General features: G+C 39.3%; 1 protein-coding gene across 2 annotated transcripts in view; it reads right to left on the reverse strand.

Annotated features, from left to right (window-relative positions):
* The window catches only part of LOC128734027 (uncharacterized), a 206,407-nt gene that overhangs the window by 50,147 nt on the left and 136,998 nt on the right, over window positions 1–19,262 (reverse strand). For both annotated transcript variants that reach the window (XM_053827993.1, XM_053827992.1), the window contains exon 4: window positions 3,604–3,716. In XM_053827993.1, coding sequence (XP_053683968.1) covers window positions 3,604–3,716 — 113 coding nt within the window. The remainder of the gene's footprint in view (window positions 1–3,603; window positions 3,717–19,262) is intronic.

The following is a 19,262-nucleotide window of genomic DNA, read 5'->3' on the forward strand; positions in this document are numbered from 1 at the left end:
AAAACTTTGGGATTAGAACCCAGTGCCAACAGAACTGATGACGCAGACTTTACTGATATCACCACGTGAACACCTATGGTTGGTTCGAGAAAATAATGTTGATGAGTTGCGTTTGTTGACTCTGTGTGTTTGTCTCCATAGAGACATAATGCGCCGCTATGTGCAATGTACGATCGAGCAAGTACGGCAAGGGACGTCGAAGTTTCACGGTGTGTTCAACATTAAATTTAATTAAAAATTAAACTGCATTCAACAGCATTCAGATTAAATCTGAAATATCTCTCAAATTAATGGAGATAGAAGAATAGTGTAAAAGAGATAAATGTAGATGAATCAATGGCCGTTCTTTATAAATTTATGAAAGACTAGGTTCACGAGCTACTTTACTAGATAATTGTAAAAAACCTGTGATAAATGAGATACCATGAGAAGTTTTTTCTTGAAAAGTGTTTTTGTTTCATGTTTTTCTGTAATATTTATACACGATCTAACAGAAAATCTTCTCAACTTTCCATTTAACATAAAATAAACACAAATTAGTACGTTCATTTTCAACATAAATTAGATAATGTGCAAAAACGTAAAAAAACAGTAAAATGCTCATATTTCTGTAACCAGCAATTTGCGACCCCATGTTTCATAGAGTTTTTTTCTTGTCTAGGGTTCCTCTATCTGTGGTAAAAATATCCCAGATAGGGAACCTAACACCCTGTATATATAAAAATGAAATGCTGTTCGTGTGTCCGGTATAGACTCGCAAACCGCTCGACGGATTTTGATGAAACTTGGCATACACATTGCGTTTGATGTGAGGAATGTTGTTAGCATGGTTTGAGACCCCTCCCCCCTCTAGAAGGGGGGGGCTCCCATACAAATGGAACACAAATTTCTTCATAACTCGGGAACTAATTAAGCAAATGGAACCAAATTTGGCACGTGAAGGTTTTTGGAGGCAGAAATTTTTTCTATGATAGATTGAGAACCCTCCTTTTTCTAAGAGGGGGGGCTCCCATACAAATAAAACCAAAATTTCCTCATAACTTGACTATTGATCAAGCAAATGGAACCAAATTTGGCATGTGGGGGCTTCTAGAGATATGATTCTTTTTCTATGAATGTTTGAGACCCCTCCCCCTCTAGAAGGGGGGGGGCTCCCATACAAATAAAACACAAATTTCTCTATAACTCGGGAACTAATTAGGCAAATGGAACCAAATTTGGCATGCGAAGCTTTTTGAACCCTCCTTTTTCTAAGAGGGGGGGCTCCCATACAAATAAAACCACAATTTCCTCATAACTTGACTATTGATCAAGCAAATGGAACCAAATTTGGCATGTGAGGGCTTCTAGACATAATTTTTTCTATGGATGTTTGAGACCCCTCCCACTCTAGAAGGGGGGGGGGGCTTCCATACAAATGAAACACAAATTTCTCTATAACTCAGGAACTCATCAAGCAAATGGAACCAAATTTGGCATGTGAAGGTTTTTGGAGGCAGAAATTTTTTCTATGGTAGATTGAGAACCCTTCTTTCTCGAAGAGGGGGGGCTCCCATACAAATAAAACCACAATTTCCTCATAGCTTGATTACTAATGAAGCAAATGGAACCAAATTTGGCATTTGGGGGTTCCTGGAGACATGATTTTATCTATGGTTGTTTGAGGCCCCTCCCCCTCTAGAAGGGGGGGGGGCGCTCCCATACAAATGAAACACAAATTTCTCTATAACTCGGGAACTAATCAAGCAAATGGAACCAAATTTGGCATGTGAAGGTTTTTGGAGGCAGAATTTTTTTTCTATGGCGTATTGAGATCCCTCTCCCCTCTGGAAGAGGGGAGGGCTCTCATACAAATTAAACAGAATTGTTTGCAATATTCAAAAAGTAATCGAACTCGCGAGTGTTGCCGTTCATACTAAAATATAAGATAAATTTGGAACAAAATTGTTAAGAATAAATCGGTGAAGCCTAGATAATGGGTCAAATTAAATAAAAGTAAGATAATATAATACTTATTTTAAAAAGAAAATTGAAGAGAAAATACATTGTTGAAATGAAAATATGATGAAAATAATGTTGAGATTACACTAAGTTTATGGTTTCTGACCAGTTTTCAACTGGTTTCAATTGAATTGCATTGATGTTTTATTACGATTTTGCCAACATTACCATTTTAAGGGTTGGTAATAAAACCCAAATTGTTACGTTGGGCTGCTCGAGTCACAAATGCTGATGCGTTGGATTAGAAATTTGCTGCATGATTTAGGAATATCTTGGGTAGTCAAAAAGAAAGCTCTTGGTTGCAAGATTACAATTAATCAAATCTTCAGGATTATGCATGGACCCCTTTTTTAGAATGGCGTAGCAACGCGCGCCGGGTCCTCTAGTCCTCTATACAAAATTGCGTTACAAAGGGGAGCGGGGGAGTTAAAAATCATCGATACCTTGGTTACGTAATATATGAATGTTCATTACGTTACGATTGATCGAACTAAACACTATCATATTGCTGGGTGATCTCTCAGTGATATTTTCTTTTTGCCTCTTCTAAGGCCATTTTCAGAATATTTCGAGAATGCCTCACATATTACCGACTCACCGGAGACAACTTACAGTCTCCAGCTGTGCTTTTAGTATTGCTTGATGCAAAAAGAAGTGATAACTTGCCTCGAGAAATTAACGAAACACAGCTTTTTATGTGTACTAGCTGTTACAAGTTACACCGTTTAAGTATTTGTTTTACGAATAATGTGGTAACAGTTTACGAATAATGTGGAAGCAGGATAGACAAAACTAGCGGATTTAATTACATATCTAATTACATACACATCGACTCTTTTGGTAAAAAAATATCAAACAAGTTGAAAGTTTGAAAGTAAGATTAAAATCCATATGAGTCTCGTGCTACTTTCGAGCGGGGCTTGCTGACGGGAAAATTATTCCGGAATGCGCTGTAAGTACTCAGTCATATTCTTCATGGGTCTTTCGACAGTCAGTAGAGCTAACATCTTCTATAACCCGAAACTAAGATAATTGCAGAAACGAAACATCACAGCAGTCACCTTTTTTCATATCACTGCCGGCCAGTGGGAGATAGATAGATAGATAGTCAAAAATCAACATAACAGTACCTAGGGCTTCTTTGATCACTTATAAACAAGATACAGAGATTGATATAGATAAAAAATTGAAGTAACAGATCAAAAGATACAATAAATGCGATCGATATAGCGTTGTTGCAAGTTACCCCGCTGTTGCAAGTTACCCCGTTTGACGGTACTTCATTCCCGTTTAAAAACGACTTTTCATAGCTTTCTTAAAACTTGACATTAATTTTGATAAAGTTTAGCACATTCTTCTGCAACTTGGATTTATCTAAACAATGCTGCCTTAAAATTCTCTTAAAACCGTATATTTTTGAAAAAGAAATCGTACTCTTAATAAAGTATATTCTAACTTAAAAACTGCGCTTCTCAGTTGATCTCAAGATCCTTAATATATTGATTGATTAAGGTACAAAACAGCATTCAATTGATAATCTAATTACAGGCGAAGATAATTAACGGTATTTGGGAATAGTTACCATAAAGACTATAAAATTACCTGCGGGGCATTTTTGCTTTCACAATTTGAAAGCGCGTCAGCATCTGCGTTTGTAGCTTCTGGAAGGTGGAGTTTAATATAGAACTACAAACTTGGTTCATCGGATGTGATACCTGAAAGAGAGTAAGAAAAGTATGGGGAAAATGAACAAAAAATAATTTACCTCGAATGTTACTTAAAAACTAGTTTAAGAAAAAAAAATTTAAAATGCGAATTTTCATAATAAATAGATATCATTACATGTACAAACTTTTCATATTATTGAGTATTAAATTAAAGTTTATTTCATCAATTTATTTTCCTTTGAATTAGTACAGATCAAGTTGACATCAAAAGGAGAATGAAAGGAGACCAGACGGCTACCTAGTGGAACCTGAAATGCAATCGCAAAATCTGAAAATAATCTAAGGTAGCTGTTGAAGCCTACTTTATTCGAAAGTAACGAAAAGGCCAATCTTTCTTTAAAAGGTATGTAAGAATATGTTAGTATAGCAATGCGCGACTTTTTTCCAAAAATCGTCGCAAAGAAACCGTACAAAAGGTGCTATTAAAAACGACAAATAAAAATCAGAGGGGTTGTGCACAAGACCGGATAGGTTACGTAGGACTACGTAAGTCTCATTTTAGCGATAGTAGATTGTATCCATGTATGTAATACGATTATTCAAGTATACAACCTACATACGCAACGTTTATCAAAATAGTAACATTGTATACGTTCAATCCTCAACCGATTTTAGAGTTATATCCATGAATTGATTGAATCTATTTTATTAAAACGAATCGAAGTCACACTAAACCAAGCAGTAAATAAATTTTCATGATCTGTTTCTACGTTGAATAGTGCTTTTCCTCTGGTAATCGGTAGACGGTACGCGTGAGTTTTCAAAAAGCTGAAAAATTTACGCAAAACTTTTCTGCAGATTACAAAAGAAGAACACTGATAATAAAGCATTTACAAGCTGCAGACGTTTCGGAAGTGGCAGAAAATGTCGCCTGTGACCAGAAAACTTATTCCCGCCATTTGTTGGTCGTCCGCAACGATGGAAAGTTCAACTTAACTGGGCAAGAAAATATAATAAACTCTTCAAACGTTGTGTGATCCTTAAAAGGACCGATTGTTTGATTATCATAACTCTAGATTGCAATAAACTTGCACTAACGCACCTATCGTAATTCTCTTTTCGGTAAATTGGAGTACCGATAACCGCTAACCAGGCACGGCTTGTTGCAACGGACCAGCCGGAAAGCCTCAACAGCTAGGCGATCGACGAAGCCGTTCGTGTATGGTCATGAGTCATTATGAAATACCAGTCCATGTGGCCAACTACAAGTGACGTCGCTTTGTTGTCACGAACAGCATATTTCCTGCCAATTCCCGAACTTCAGCAGCCAGATATTCCATCACGGCAGCGAGACGAGTGCTCCAGCTCTAACACGCTCAGCCTACTTTCCTTTCCCCAGCAGCCGATGAACATGACTAACTGATGACGTTGTGCACCGTAAGGTAAACAATGTTTCAAATACAACCTTTAAAATTATGCCACGAATGTGACTCGAAAGTTGCCTGTCCGATGTGTCGCAAGCTAGCTGCTTGCCGATGTGTCGCCAACGAAAGCCGCTGACCGACTGACGATGCGCAGTATAAGGCATAGTAGCCAAAACCATATCGTTCACTGGCGGATGAGTCGATGGATTCTTCGGTTTGTTGGCGTTTCGCTTGGTGAATTTATATGTCTTCGTTGCCTTATCCGGGGAAGCAGCAACAGCTGAAGCTCAACAATTTTCGATCGGATTCTGTAGAACGTAAATTAAATACAATCAAAAGGAAACTTAACCCATAGCTTATACGTATATATTTCTGTCATCCGTGCTAGGGAAGCACTAGCCTGGGAAGGCAAAAATGAAAATAATTCAATTTTCCAATGACGCGCATTGAAAATCAATAGTTTTCTATATTTTCAATATTTTCCAAATCGATTTCCCGATCAAATGGTGTAAATATCTTGGAAATCTATTGAAAATTGACTGAATTATAAGCCGAAGTGTGAAAACGCATTTCCACTTTGATGACGTCATTTCCAACAACCAATCACGAAGCGAGAATTCTGGTAAAACATAGGTTCATTATTTTCAATTTTTCAATAGTTCAGCATCAAAAATCCATACTTTTCTTCATTTGGGCCAATTCTTAGAAGATTTTCCAATCGATTGGTGTAAGAATATTGAAAATCGATCGGAAAACTGCTGAGCTATTAGCGCTCAAAACCTATCATTTTTCGTGACGCTCGTATTTTTCGATGTTTTGGAATGACCTATCACTATCTCAACACTTGCCGTAAGACGTAGTCCTACGTCAATATATATAAAAAATCGACTTTGTGCCAGTCAACCGATGAAAACTTTATAACCGAGCCCTGGTGAGAATCTACTATATAGCTAAGCACTATCAGTTCACATAGCGATAAGGTGTATATTGCTATGATGACACGATAGTTAAAAATAAGGTTTTTATAGACAAGGAAAAATGTATGATCTTAGAGCTGATGGCACGGTGCCTGCCAGCAGTCTTATGCTAATGACTGATGGGAACTCGAGCAGACACTGCATTTTGTAACACTTTGCAAGCAATATCATTATGGGTACGCTGCGACTCGCATCGATAATATTACTACCTTATACTTTTATTTATAGCTTTTGTTTATACTTTTCAACTGAAGAAAAAGTACGAAACCATACACCCCTAATGTTTCAGTAAATAACATTCTTTGTGCTCAAAAGGACACAGTTTCTGCAACTGCTGCTTAGACTAAATTAAATTAAAATACACTTGATATTTTAACCTACTGTTCAGAATTACGTTGCATGCAGCAATAACAATTAAACAGTACTTTGAACACAATTTCCTCAACCGACAGTTCAGTTCGAGCATGGGATAATATAGAGGATTGAATGAAGTATAATACCGGAGTAATCATAAAGCAGTTAGTGAGTGAAGGGCTGATGACCAATTACGCAATACTGCATCTGAAATCCTGCGAAAGACATCGATCCCTTAATTAGCATACCACACATTCAGAGGATGATGATAATGCTAGACACCGAATTGCACTGGATAGAGATGAATCAACCGCACATTCAAGGCAAGGCTATATTAAATCATTCGCAGCATTCACAAAGCAAACAGATTGCATACGAATTTTGCGGTGCAGTATCGCTCCGTATTTTTAACCTTGTAGTTAAATTATAGGACATTACAATGGCTTCCAAAATGAAGATATCACACCACTATCGTATGCATTGTAATATCACGTAAATAATATATTTCACAAAATATGGAACCGAATTCAGGACCAGACTATGCACCGGACCAGACGAAGGCGGAAAGCACGGCGCTGCTGTGAGCAACCTGCAGATTGTATGCTTATCTTTCAGCTTCCACTACCCGGCTGTGTTGCAACGCGGCGCTCGTGCTATGCTCAAGCCATTTCACTTTTAAGTTCAGAAAGCGCTGCTAAAGCTCTTCATTTCATTTAGCAAACAAAATAGCTTCCAGCTCCCCGGAAAAAGGATTACCATATAAACGTCTACATAACGTCCACATTATAAAGCATGCGGAGATTCTGTCGTTACAGAACGTGAAAAATGAGTGAAATGGAAGCTAAAGAGAAGGGCTGAGTGGTGGCACCTCCGTTAACGTGCATGCGAGCTTGATGCAAGCGTGTGTGTACTCTTCAAATGGCCGGAAAACAAACGGAGTGCACTGACTGCTTCTAGCAGCGTAATCCGGGCGAAAGCCGAGACTCTTCCAAAGTTGATGAACAGCAGTATGTACATGAACACTGGATGAAGCTTCGAGTCGGGCTCCCGTTCCCGTCCACCTTGTCCGCCGCACACACTGTACAGGCTAAATGATGAAAGTAAACATGAATGTAAAAAGGAAAGGTCAGATATTGTTTAAATGAATATTCATGACATGGATGGAAATTATTCATATACTTTGTTTGATGTGTAGCAAGAAACGGCATAGCATCTAGCAGCGTCACACAGCGTCGATATACTGTTGACTTCAGCGTTGTTCAACGCCGCTAGTCGTCTTTTTCAATCAAGGCCCTACCTAAGCGGCTAGGTTCGCACAGTGAAATATTACTTCAAAATCCCCGAAGTGTTACTTAAGTACCGACACTGTATAGCTCTATTAGCGCTCTTTTGTAATCGATTGCAGGGTATTAGAATCCCGCGCACATAAAATTGAAAACTTGCCGGCTGTTGATGCTTGTTGTGGGCACCATATACAACTACTTCACGGCTGAACCAGAAATTGATTACGCTCGCTTAATTTGAAAGTTATCTACATCCGTTATTATGAGAATATTGGTATCAGAACCAAGTTTTACTTTGTTTTTCTTATTCTGTAGTCAGTGGTAAAAAGTTCATAATACTAGTTTGATAGATAACGATTGTTTTGGTCGGAATTATTTTATTAATTCTAAAACGTATTTGCGCTACAAAAATAGCAAAATAACTATAATTTTACTCTCTAACTTGAAGACAGAATATCAAATTTGAAGCAATGATAATCATGCAACGGTTCAGTTTAAAAAGATAAATCACGAAAATGCTTACTACAAACTATGGAGTCGACTCTTAGAATTACCTCGAAGTCCGAACAAGCGACAGCTAGTAAGAACAGCACATATCCCGACGATCGAACACAAGCCAGTCGTCGTAGAGTCGGCGATACAGTGCGCGAGGCCCTGTGCCGATTGAGCAGCGAAACCTTTTTTGTATGCCAGAACATTGGGTTAAAAAAGACCATTGCGACAGTCTTAATGATTATCTTTGAAGCAGCCTCCGATGTGCTTAGTGTATCAAAGTAGATAAATCCTTCGACTGCCACGAAAGTATCTTCATCTATCACTCCCGAGAAACTACCACGTTCTTTGCCAGCTGACATATACATCATTTTGGCAGAGTTTGTTACAAGTTTAATACTCGCAGTTTTATAATTAAGAGACCTGAATGCCTGTTATACGGACAACGTCAATAATTCGTTATGGTCCACGAAATTAAGGAGCATGTGAGACTTTATCATAAACGAATCTAATATTTCACTCGCTATTCTGAGAGTGGCATGTATCAGTCTAATTAGCTGGGTTTGTAGAACCATGTTCGGCCGTAATCTACCATGACTTATTTCGCTTTACTAAATCGTACACTGCCTGAAAATTCATAAACCGATGCATCGGTTGGCACCATCGCGATGGTCAGCACATTAAATTCTTCAAGTTTGTCAAGGATTTGTCGATGATCCGTGCTTGCCGATCATGTATAGACCATATCACAACTCCAGGACTCTCTCTCTCTGGCTACTGTTAGTTGACTTTTTGAAAACGCGTTTGACCGACTCAACCACGAAAACATCTGGGGCGCACTTAGGCGTAGAGGAGTTCCAGATAAGCCAATCCATCGCATCGAGGCTCAGTACGAGACGTACTCATGCAATATATTGCACAATGGCGTCTTTTCCGACTCTGTAAGACATGACTGCATATTACCACCGCTGCTGTTGCTCATCGTTATAGAGTTATGCTGTTGGAGCTTTTGACAGTAGACCAAATCGAGGATTGCCATGGAATCCTCTAACGACAGAGCAGCTACAAGACCTCGATTTTACAGATGACATTGTCTTGCTCGCATAACACCAATTCAATATGCAGAGCAAGTTAGATGACCTCTCCGAGAGCTCTCAAGCAACAGAACTCACCATAATGCACAGTGGTCCAAACAGCGAAATACGTGATCGTGTGATATTGCGCCGAAACGTGAAGTTTTTCGCATGTAGTGTCTTCAGGAACATTTCTTGCTAAAACAAGCCCCTTCTTGTGAGAGAAATCTTTGGGTGATTAATTCCCTTTAAAGTGAGATACGAAATTAATTTTCTCGTATATTCGAGATACAGGTTTGGTACTTTCGGCAAAGTTGTAGTAAATATTAATAAAAACAACTTTGTCAAAGACACCATACTTGTATCTCTCCATGAAAATTATCTATGAAGCGTTATCCGTGGACTAACCGTTTAAAACAGTTTTTAAATCCTGACTTATCCTGGTCAACTTTTACGTGTTCATAGTGTTCTAGAAAGCTGTTTATTTTGCTAAAATCAACTTGTCTGTAGAACATTGCGTTATTTTCTAAAGTTCCGGAGATTTTGAGCTTTTATGGTGAAAAATAGTACCTTTTTGAGCTTAAATATTTCCCAAGGTGGCAAATGGTGGCAGATCAAACAACTCCTACTTAAAAGCAGGGGCGGACTGGGAGCCAAAGGGCCCACCGGGTCTTTGAGATTAGGGGCCCCAGTTTGCAATATTCTCATGATAGTAAATTAACACAAAAAACAACATCTACTCAAAAGACATCAGCGTTACAAGGACATTAATCGAATGAATATGGGCTCTATTTTGTAAATCATGTCGTGCAACTCGACTCAGGCACTGCCGAGCGTCGAGTATCGGGAGAACGGGCAGCATAGCGGCTCGATGCTCGAAACAAAATAAACTCAGTCTTTATTAGGACCGAGTTACCAGCTCTTAGCGTGTGAGTCATATTAGTGGTTCACGGTACTTTAGTTTGGACGCATTTTTCTTCAACCCAATCTTCGCTACTTTGAGTTTTAGTTTGTTCAGCCACCGCCACAGATGCTGTTCTATCGACAATATCCATTTCATTGACAAAGCAGACGAACTAACTAGATTTGCTGAAAATTGTGCCTGTGTGTTGCTCCTTTCATAACATCCTGTAACGGCATGTTGAACAGTACACATGAGGGACCATCACATTGATAAAGTCCACTGTGAGGTTAGAATGGCCATGATTTTACGGTCGATGGTATCATACGCAACTTTGAAATCAATGAAATAATTGTGCGTTAAGTTCTGTATTCATGGACTTTTTGGAGGATCTGCCGCAGCGTGAATATATGATTTTTTACTGACCGTCCTTCAGCGAACCCGGAAGAGAACTTTCCACGTTCTGATGAGTGCCACTGTGCATCTTTGCCAGCAATGCAACGTTTTCCTCATCTATCACCAATTTATATTTCTGCAGATTTTAAGTTATAGGGTTAATGACATGCAAAATTGCAAGTATCAAATAAGCTGATTTTATAAATGATAGGATGTTAATAGTTCAATATATATGAGGAGCTTACCGCGTCTACACGTCAGAACAGAACAGTTCATAGTGCAGGCGATTCCCGCAGTGCAGGCCGAGTTATAGCTATCCCTGGGATTAAACTCTTGGATTCTCCTATAGGAATCCTGCTTCTATAAGATAGGTATACTGTGCGAATCCTCTGTAGAATTTCTTCACACGATTCCAATGTGAGGAATGCCCGAGACTCTGCGCGAATCTTTCTGGTTCGTCCTGGTAGAACTGCGGAAAAAGAACCCACCGTCTAAAAACGCCAGTACGAAGAGCACGTGCTCGCCAGTCCAGAGGAGGGTTCGTCAGCAACGACACACGGAGTTTCTACAAAACGGTCAGGTGCAAGAATTTTGCCATGCCTGTGATGTGCAATGATAGTGCTGGCAACCTGCTTACTGACAAAACGACGGTAGCAGCCAGGTGGAAGAGTATTTCCAGACACTGTTGAATAGAGAAGTAAACACGAAGATCAGCAGGTACAGGATAAGAATTTTGAGCGACGGCCAAACTGTGGAGCCACCAACACAGGTCAAAGGAGCAATCAGTGAGCTGAAAAACGGTAAGGTTGCTGTAAAGGATGGTATCCTGGCTGAACTTCTAAAAGCGGGGAGCGAGTAGCTGTACGAAACAATTCGCCACCAATTCGCGGAATATGGGAGGAAAATAAATATCGGAGGAGTGGTTGATTGGCCTCATTTCCCATAATTTTAAAAACGGACATCGATTTGAGAGTAAAAACTATCGAGGCGTTACGTTGCTGTGACAGTTAACGCTAGGACATGGTTTTCCCACAGAACTAGTTACGTTGATTCATGTGACGCTGAAATTATGAGTCAGAATAGCAGATGAGACCTCACGTGCTTTTTCATTTTGCGGATGACGTCGATATCACCGAAATCAAAAGTAGAGCAGCGAAAGAAGCCTTTAGGTCATTTATTGAGAAATTGAGACTAACCATTAACACCGCCAAAACCAAGTACATGGCGTGGAAATCCAAATGGTGTTGGTGTCGAAGAGGAACTGAATATATTTTGGTATGCTCGTGATATGTGACAACGATGTAAGTCGCAAAATAAAACGACTAATTGAAGCTGCGAATTGGCCTTTACGCAGGCATTACATTTTGTAGCTGAAGTCCCGTAGCTTGCAAATTCGCATAAAACTGACGCTCTAGAGAACACTAATCCCTTCGGTGGCCCTTTACGGACATGAATCATGGACGCTAAAAGAAGCTGATCGACGAATGCGTAAAATTTGGCAAATTCCAAAATGGAGGGTAGCGCAGACGCATGAACTACGAGCTATATTAAGAATGCAAATATGCTGTTATAATGAAGATAGTACAGTGTGGCAGTCTGCGCTGGGCTGGTCACGTGTCTAGAATGCCCGACGAAAGAGTAGCTAAAATTATTTTAAGCAGAGAATCAAGAAGAGACTGTAGACTTCGGAGTAGACATCGCACTGATAGATGAGCGCTATCGAGGAAGATGCACGTTCAGCTGGTGTTCGAGGGGTTTGAAGAACGGTAGCCCAGGATTGAGTACTGGAGGACCATAATTCATTCGGCGCGATAACGGACCGTCGGCACTGAAGTAAACTGAGTATGGAGCTTAAGCTTTTAAATACTCAGAATTGAAGCTGGTAATATTTTCGGAGCTTGGACCCCAACAGCTCAACTTCAATGATTTCATGAATCATGGGGCCCCAGCAATTAAACATTCGAGTGAGTCGTAAAAGTTCAATTGAAAAAGAAATTTTGGTTCAAAATTCGGAGCCCCAATAGTCCCATTTGAAGCTGAATTTTCAATCATCAAATCGGTTGATTTTATAAATAATGGGGCCCCAGCAATCGGACATTCGTGAGTCGTAGAAAAAGTTAACCTGAAATAAAAATTTTGGAAAATCTCATTTTGTGTAACAACGAAATTTTTAATGGGGCCCACCGGGCATTTGCCCGGTTGCCCGGTGGGCCAGTCCTGCTTAAAAGTATCACAAAAAACCTATAAAAGCAAGCTCTCACCTTCGCTAAGTCTATATTTTTGGCCAAATATCAAGAATTTTCAGTTTGCCTGAATCTACATTTCTCGCATTAAGCATTTATTCTTCCCCAACATATAAAAGCAAGTGTCAATTGACTGTATCCGTTTGTATCCTCAAAAGTTATTACGGAGTTTCCACCTATTTAGAATCCCACGCGAAAATTATTAGCGTGGTTATTTTCTGCGTTTACCACAAATGCTTGTAATTTAGCAATTTGAACCATCAGTTTTTCGTTATTGTCTCCCCACTGCACCCCTCCTTGCTTAACAAGCATAGTTTCAGAGTATTTAGTAAGTACAGGATAATTATTATTAAAAAACGAATTTGCGTAGGACTTGTAAAATTGCTGCAAGGTACAATATAGTTGTTTTAAAAATCCATCTCAGTCATGTTTACAGAACAATTAAACTGTACTTCGGATGCAATAAACGCCATATTTTTCTACGTTGACAGTCTCTTTCTAACAAGTTAAGTTATCAGCAATTTTTTGCCTATTTTTGAGTCGAAGGCTTAAAATTATTTGACGCAATTAATAAGAGAAAAGCTTCCCAATAACTACCTGAACTTGGACTACCATAAGAGTGCAATAAAACCCTAATTGTTACCTGGGATGACCTTTAACTCGGTATTAACCATCTATCTCTCGTAGGTACAGTGAGCTTCATCTAATGGGTGGCAACTAAAATTTTGAAATTGATTTCTCAAGCTGTCAAAAAAAGACAAAGATACATGAAGAAGATCTGATTTACCGAAATTTAAGATACATTATCCATTGTTGAAAAAAAAATTAGTGTACATTTCAAAACAGTCCGTAATCGGTTGTTCGGCGAAGCTTTCATTTGACGTCGAAACAGGAGCTTTGTACGGCCGTCATGTCAACTTTGCGAATGCATCTCTTGATTCTACGAATCAACTGTTTGCAATTCGTGGCTCTCCAGTTATTTTTGTACACCAAGGAACTCAAAATCCCGAAAAAATCCTCGATTGGGCGCACTGAGACAGATTTTTCGGGTCGTGATTTTTGAGAAAAAATGGGATCGAATGGGTATTCAGGAACGATTGTTTTTTTGGCGTAATGCGATGATGCTCTATCCGGCCAAAACACGTATTGTCCATCTGCATGACGTTTTTGTGAAACTCTTCAAACATTCGTCTGGTGCATCTTAATTGATAGCCAAACCAGAGGGCTTGTTGTTGAAGAAACGAGAAAGAGCACGATGTCCCTCTGCGTCCATAATAGTTATCCGAATAGTTATTGGGCCCCTTAGGATATGGTAAACAGTCGAAGCCGCAACATATTTGCTTTTTAAATGTTGTACCGTATACTTTTTGCCGAGATTTCTGTTGCAGTTCGTAGAAGTGTACAACGCGCTCCCGAAATGCTTCTTGTTTCGACGCCATTTTTAGCAAAACTGGTCAAGCATAAACAAAACAAAAAATATTAACAAAAAGAGGGGAGAGAGAGCTAACACATACATACTCTCATTTCTCTCTGAGCTCGTTTGTTGTTGAGCATAAGGGCCGTAAAAAAATCCAAAATTTTAGTTGCCAGTGGCTTGCCACCCGTTACAGGTACATTGAACGTGGTTACAGTAGAAGCGACCAATACCGCACGCACTATGTGCTGGGAGTTTTCGAGAGATGAGTGCTAAAAACAATCTTCGGCGGGCGGCGTACACGAGAACGGAGTATGAAGGCAGAGGATAAACCATAAACTCGCACAGCTCTATGCCGAACCAAGTATTCAAAAGGAAGTCATAGCTGGATGGATTGAAAAGAATTGGAGAGCGCAAGCCCACAGCCGAGTGTATTGAAGAAGTTTTGTTCATCAGGCTAGGTTTTAGAGGCTAGGTCGTGGATGCGCTTCTTCTACTCATTCAGGATTTCTCCGATTGATCTTCCTCATCAACTTTCCAAGAGTGCTACCGAGTTAACCTTTAGTTTACGGAAGAACCGCACGTCTGTGACAACTGAAAAGTGAAGCGCGTCAATTAGAACCTGGTTGATCTGCGAGCAGGTCTTTCCATTTCGGTAATTCCATATGTGATTCGGAATTCCAATCCTTAAGAACCACGGTGACGCCATTGTTGCTGTACCACTGTTTGGTAAAATTTCTATAGTGATAATTTGTCATGCCTATTCCGATAAGATTGACTTTTTAGGTTTGTTAAACTTTAACTGACTAGAACTGATTAGAATAATAATTAGGCTAAAGTTAAAATATGTCTTCTGTACATGCAGCAAACTTTGTTAGGACAATTAACTAAGTATCTTTGAACAAAAGTTTTATTTAGCTCACAATTTGAAAATTATCTCTCAACTATATAATTCATAGTCACATCAAATTTACTTGAAACGGTCACTGCATATTTTATTTCTACCCCGTCGAACAATCTGTTTCATTCAAGATTGTAAATGAGTTTAGTCTGAACATATTGATTGCTCCCTGACTGTTGTTTTGATCAGTACACTATAAACATAGACATCATAGAAACTTTTTGCCATGATTGCTGGTTCTACGGTAAGTGCCTTTATTTCTGACCTATCGTGCACATCCAATCACCAGTACGGTTTAATATGTTCTGAATCCAACACAGATCTACCCACCATATCTGGCGGCGTCATCGCCAGCCAGCCAGCCAGCAGTAGGGCACGAAAGAGCATAACTCTTTTGCGTATCTACAATCGTTTCCCAGCAATTGTCGTTGTCAGGCCATGACGGTTGTAACTTCAATCGTTCGCTGATGGTACAATTATCGCAACAATGTATAGCCCCACAAGGAATTTACGTTACCGCATTTTAAATTATGCACAGCTGTCCGGATAAGAGGGAATATCAAAAAAGCGCTCGTCAAAGCGAATAAAAATAACGCAAACAAAAGTCTGAATATGTTTTAATTGCGAAATGCCATTGCAGAAAAAAATACAGTTTGTTATTTAATTGGTAAATTTTTTCAAACCAACTATGCCCAACCGGATTGATAACAAACTGTTCTGCTGAAATCATACAGCGATATCAGTGCACCCCTATATCTCGCTATTGTAGGAATACATTGCTTAATCGGCGTACGCCAGAGGGCGGTTGTCTGTCATTAAGTTACAAAACAGAGCAAGAAGTGGTTTGGGTTGAATAGCGGTTTATTTCACTGTTGAGAAATAAAACCAAATCGAAATACGGAAACGTACTGGAGAACGAATTATGCAGGTAAACGAGAATTTGTGCGTCTAGGACTGGTGAATAATTTGTGGGTGAACAATGTCGTCTCTGATGAATATTAAAACACCATCAAAATAATTTAAAAGTAATACTAACGAGTCGAGTATTCATGATTTTTATGAAAATTATTAATCTGTGAATTCGATAAAAACCGTATCATTTTAAGCAGTACATTAAAAACAGTTTTATTAGCGGACAGTTCAAACACAGATATATCTTAAGATATGATTGATAGAAATTAGTCCTAATTCATTTGAAATATGCTCATTACTTTCTCCAAATACATGTTTCAGTGTACAACGCTTTAAACCGTTATTGTTGTACGAAAACAGAGACAGACATAAGCAATGGGAAATGAAGTCGCCCGTCTGTGGAAATCGATTTTGAATTTATTGGATTTTTAGAGCGGCATTGAAATCCTGTTAATAAAACCAAATGGAACAAGTATTGTCCATTGATAGCATGAAGGCACGCTTTACATTCATGTAATTGAGATCGTAACAACGGGTAATTTGCTCGATTGACGTTGAAGCTAAATCCACTCTGTTTGCACACGATTCAAGAAAATCGTCTCAACCAACCACGCTGCACAATAATAAGGCATTCTTTCTCCAATTGGATGCTCAAATGGATTGCACAGTTTGCGTTGCACCGGGGCTGTTGTTCGATGACTGACTATGCATAATAGATTTCCGTAGTTCTGATGCACGCAATCGAATCGTTCCCACAGGTCACACTCTCCATTTGGAAAATATTTTCGTAATAAACTCGGAGAATGGATCCGTTTATTTCCATTTCGTCACCCCGGTGTGCTCGAATCCAATCAAAAGGCTTCCCAGCTCCGTATTTGGCAAGAATGCTGAATCGATGATGACGGTGCAGTAAAGCGTTATTCAAAAATAGCACTGTAAAAAATGCTTCCTCTTTCGAACACATTTAATCTCAAACAACTTATTTAAAACAAACAATGTTTGAAGCACGAAGCCATGCTTGCAAACTTTTTAAATTGATTGCATATATTTTGGAGGTACCCAATTGTGCATTTTCCTCCCCACCGCTCCCTTTCGCTCTCTCGCTTTCGGTACATGCGCATAATTTCAGTTTTGCAGTAAAACCCATTACTTCAATATGTGCGACCGGAATTCATTCGATTACATAAATAACGCATGCAAGCATGCATGCAAATATCAGCAAATGTTTAGCCAACGGGATACGTGCTTAGGCCCAACCATACCGTACCGTGCCCGACGTTTGGTGGAAAACTGAATTGCTGTTTGCCGTTGTTTAGTCAAGCGCAACGGTGGTACAGGACATGCCGCCGGGCTACAAAAGCACAACTGGACGAGTATTGTTCTGCTTCTGCTTTTATTCGAATTCCACAGCACAGAGTAGGTAACTGATAAGGATAAACATACATGCATACATACATGATGCCAATGCTCTACGGGTTGCATTAATATAGAACCGCACACCTCCACGTGAATATTGCAGTTTTATTCTGCTATACAGATAGGCTTTCGGCGGCGTGGCAAAAACTTACGATATTGATAGCTATGGTAAGTAAACATAGAGCAGAACATGCCAGTTTTCTTCGCTGGAAAAATTTTAGTCGAATGCGGAATTTTTGGTTATTTTTGTTTTTCTCAATGTATGCCATTTGGAGCCAACAATGGTTTGGACAAAGTGATTCAATTAGTTTTAGTGGTCGATTGGAGTAACGCTCATAACTGAACATATTTCGAAACGCGATAAATTTAGATAATGGATTTTTAGATAAACATTGATCGTCCTGCCAGCTTCTCACTTGGCTTGGGTTGGCTTCGACGTTCTGACAAACCACTCGACATATGTTCGAATCTTGATATTAGGGAAATCGGTCCACAAGCGCGTCACCCGATAAACAAACTACTCAGAGATGTCTAAGCTCAAAGCTTTGTTGTCATACCCCTTAGTTGTAAATGTTTATTTAATTGTCAATTAACTGGCATCCAATAACAGTGAACACCCCACTTGCAATGTTACACTGTAATACGTATATATGACGTATGTTCTGTGACGGTCGCCATATAAGGTAAATTACAGACACAGTTACGGTTGCCATGTAACGATATTGCGTAGCAAGAGAAAAAATAAGACAATCGTAGAATGTTTTAAAACTGCACTTTCCGAATCGAAACCACTATTTTTAGTGTCCCTCAAGGTAATCATCCGGTTCCTATTTATTTCTGTATGTTCCTTTTCCGGTGAATGAAATATTCGCTGAAATAACCACCAAAACAATAACAAAGAGCAGAGCGGCCAGTTCACACAAGTTCCAGCATGGTTAGGGTTGCCAGTTGTTCAAATTAAAAACTATAACGGGGTTAGTTTGCATGAGGAATCGTTCAAACTAACAGAGGTCCACTGTACATGCAGAAACATCCAGCAATTTACGGAAATAATTGATGTAGACATCGAAATTAAATAATCCAGAACGAAACCAAGAATCCAGAATTGTAATAAATATTTATACCAAATATGTAACAAAATTAAAACTCTTTGAAATGAAATCGGAATTTGCAACTGATGGCTCTGTCAATGAATGCATTATCGATAACATTGCCTTGTTTTGACATCTAGCAACTGGTTGCAGCTCAAAACAAAACAAGTTTTACTCGGCAGCTACGTTGGTTTGAACAGCTTTGAATATGTCGATTTTTGCACCTGGAAAGTACGATTTGCGGTCTAGGTGGGTATGAAATAGGGAAGGCAACTAGGAAGAAGCGTCCTACGAAGCTCTACCCATCACAAGCATCCACTTGGCCTTATATCTGGAAATACTCCAATTTGTATAATTGAGTAGCCAAGCTAGAAGGTGCGGGGTCGTGCGGTTTTCAGTTCTTGATCTTACAACCGTAGTTTTAGGCAACGTAGCTTTAGTTCAACCCCAGAGCTTGGAGTTTGGAATCAGATCACCTAACCTTTATTAACAAAGATACTCCCTAGAACAGTGAATAAATCATTATCTATATGAGAAGCGTTTAGTACGGGAGGTCCACGCATTTTCGCTTTTCCTCGATTCAAAGGAGTTGAATGCTATTAGGTATTATTTCTGGTTCCACTAGGTTCCTGGATATACTCTCTGCGGTACATGCTGCGCAGTTGGCTTGGTCGTTGACAAGAAAGATGATTGTAATCGTCATTTTGCCGAGTAATC

Source organism: Sabethes cyaneus, chromosome 2, assembly GCF_943734655.1.
Source record: "Sabethes cyaneus chromosome 2, idSabCyanKW18_F2, whole genome shotgun sequence".
Classification (NCBI taxonomy): domain Eukaryota; kingdom Metazoa; phylum Arthropoda; class Insecta; order Diptera; family Culicidae; genus Sabethes; species Sabethes cyaneus.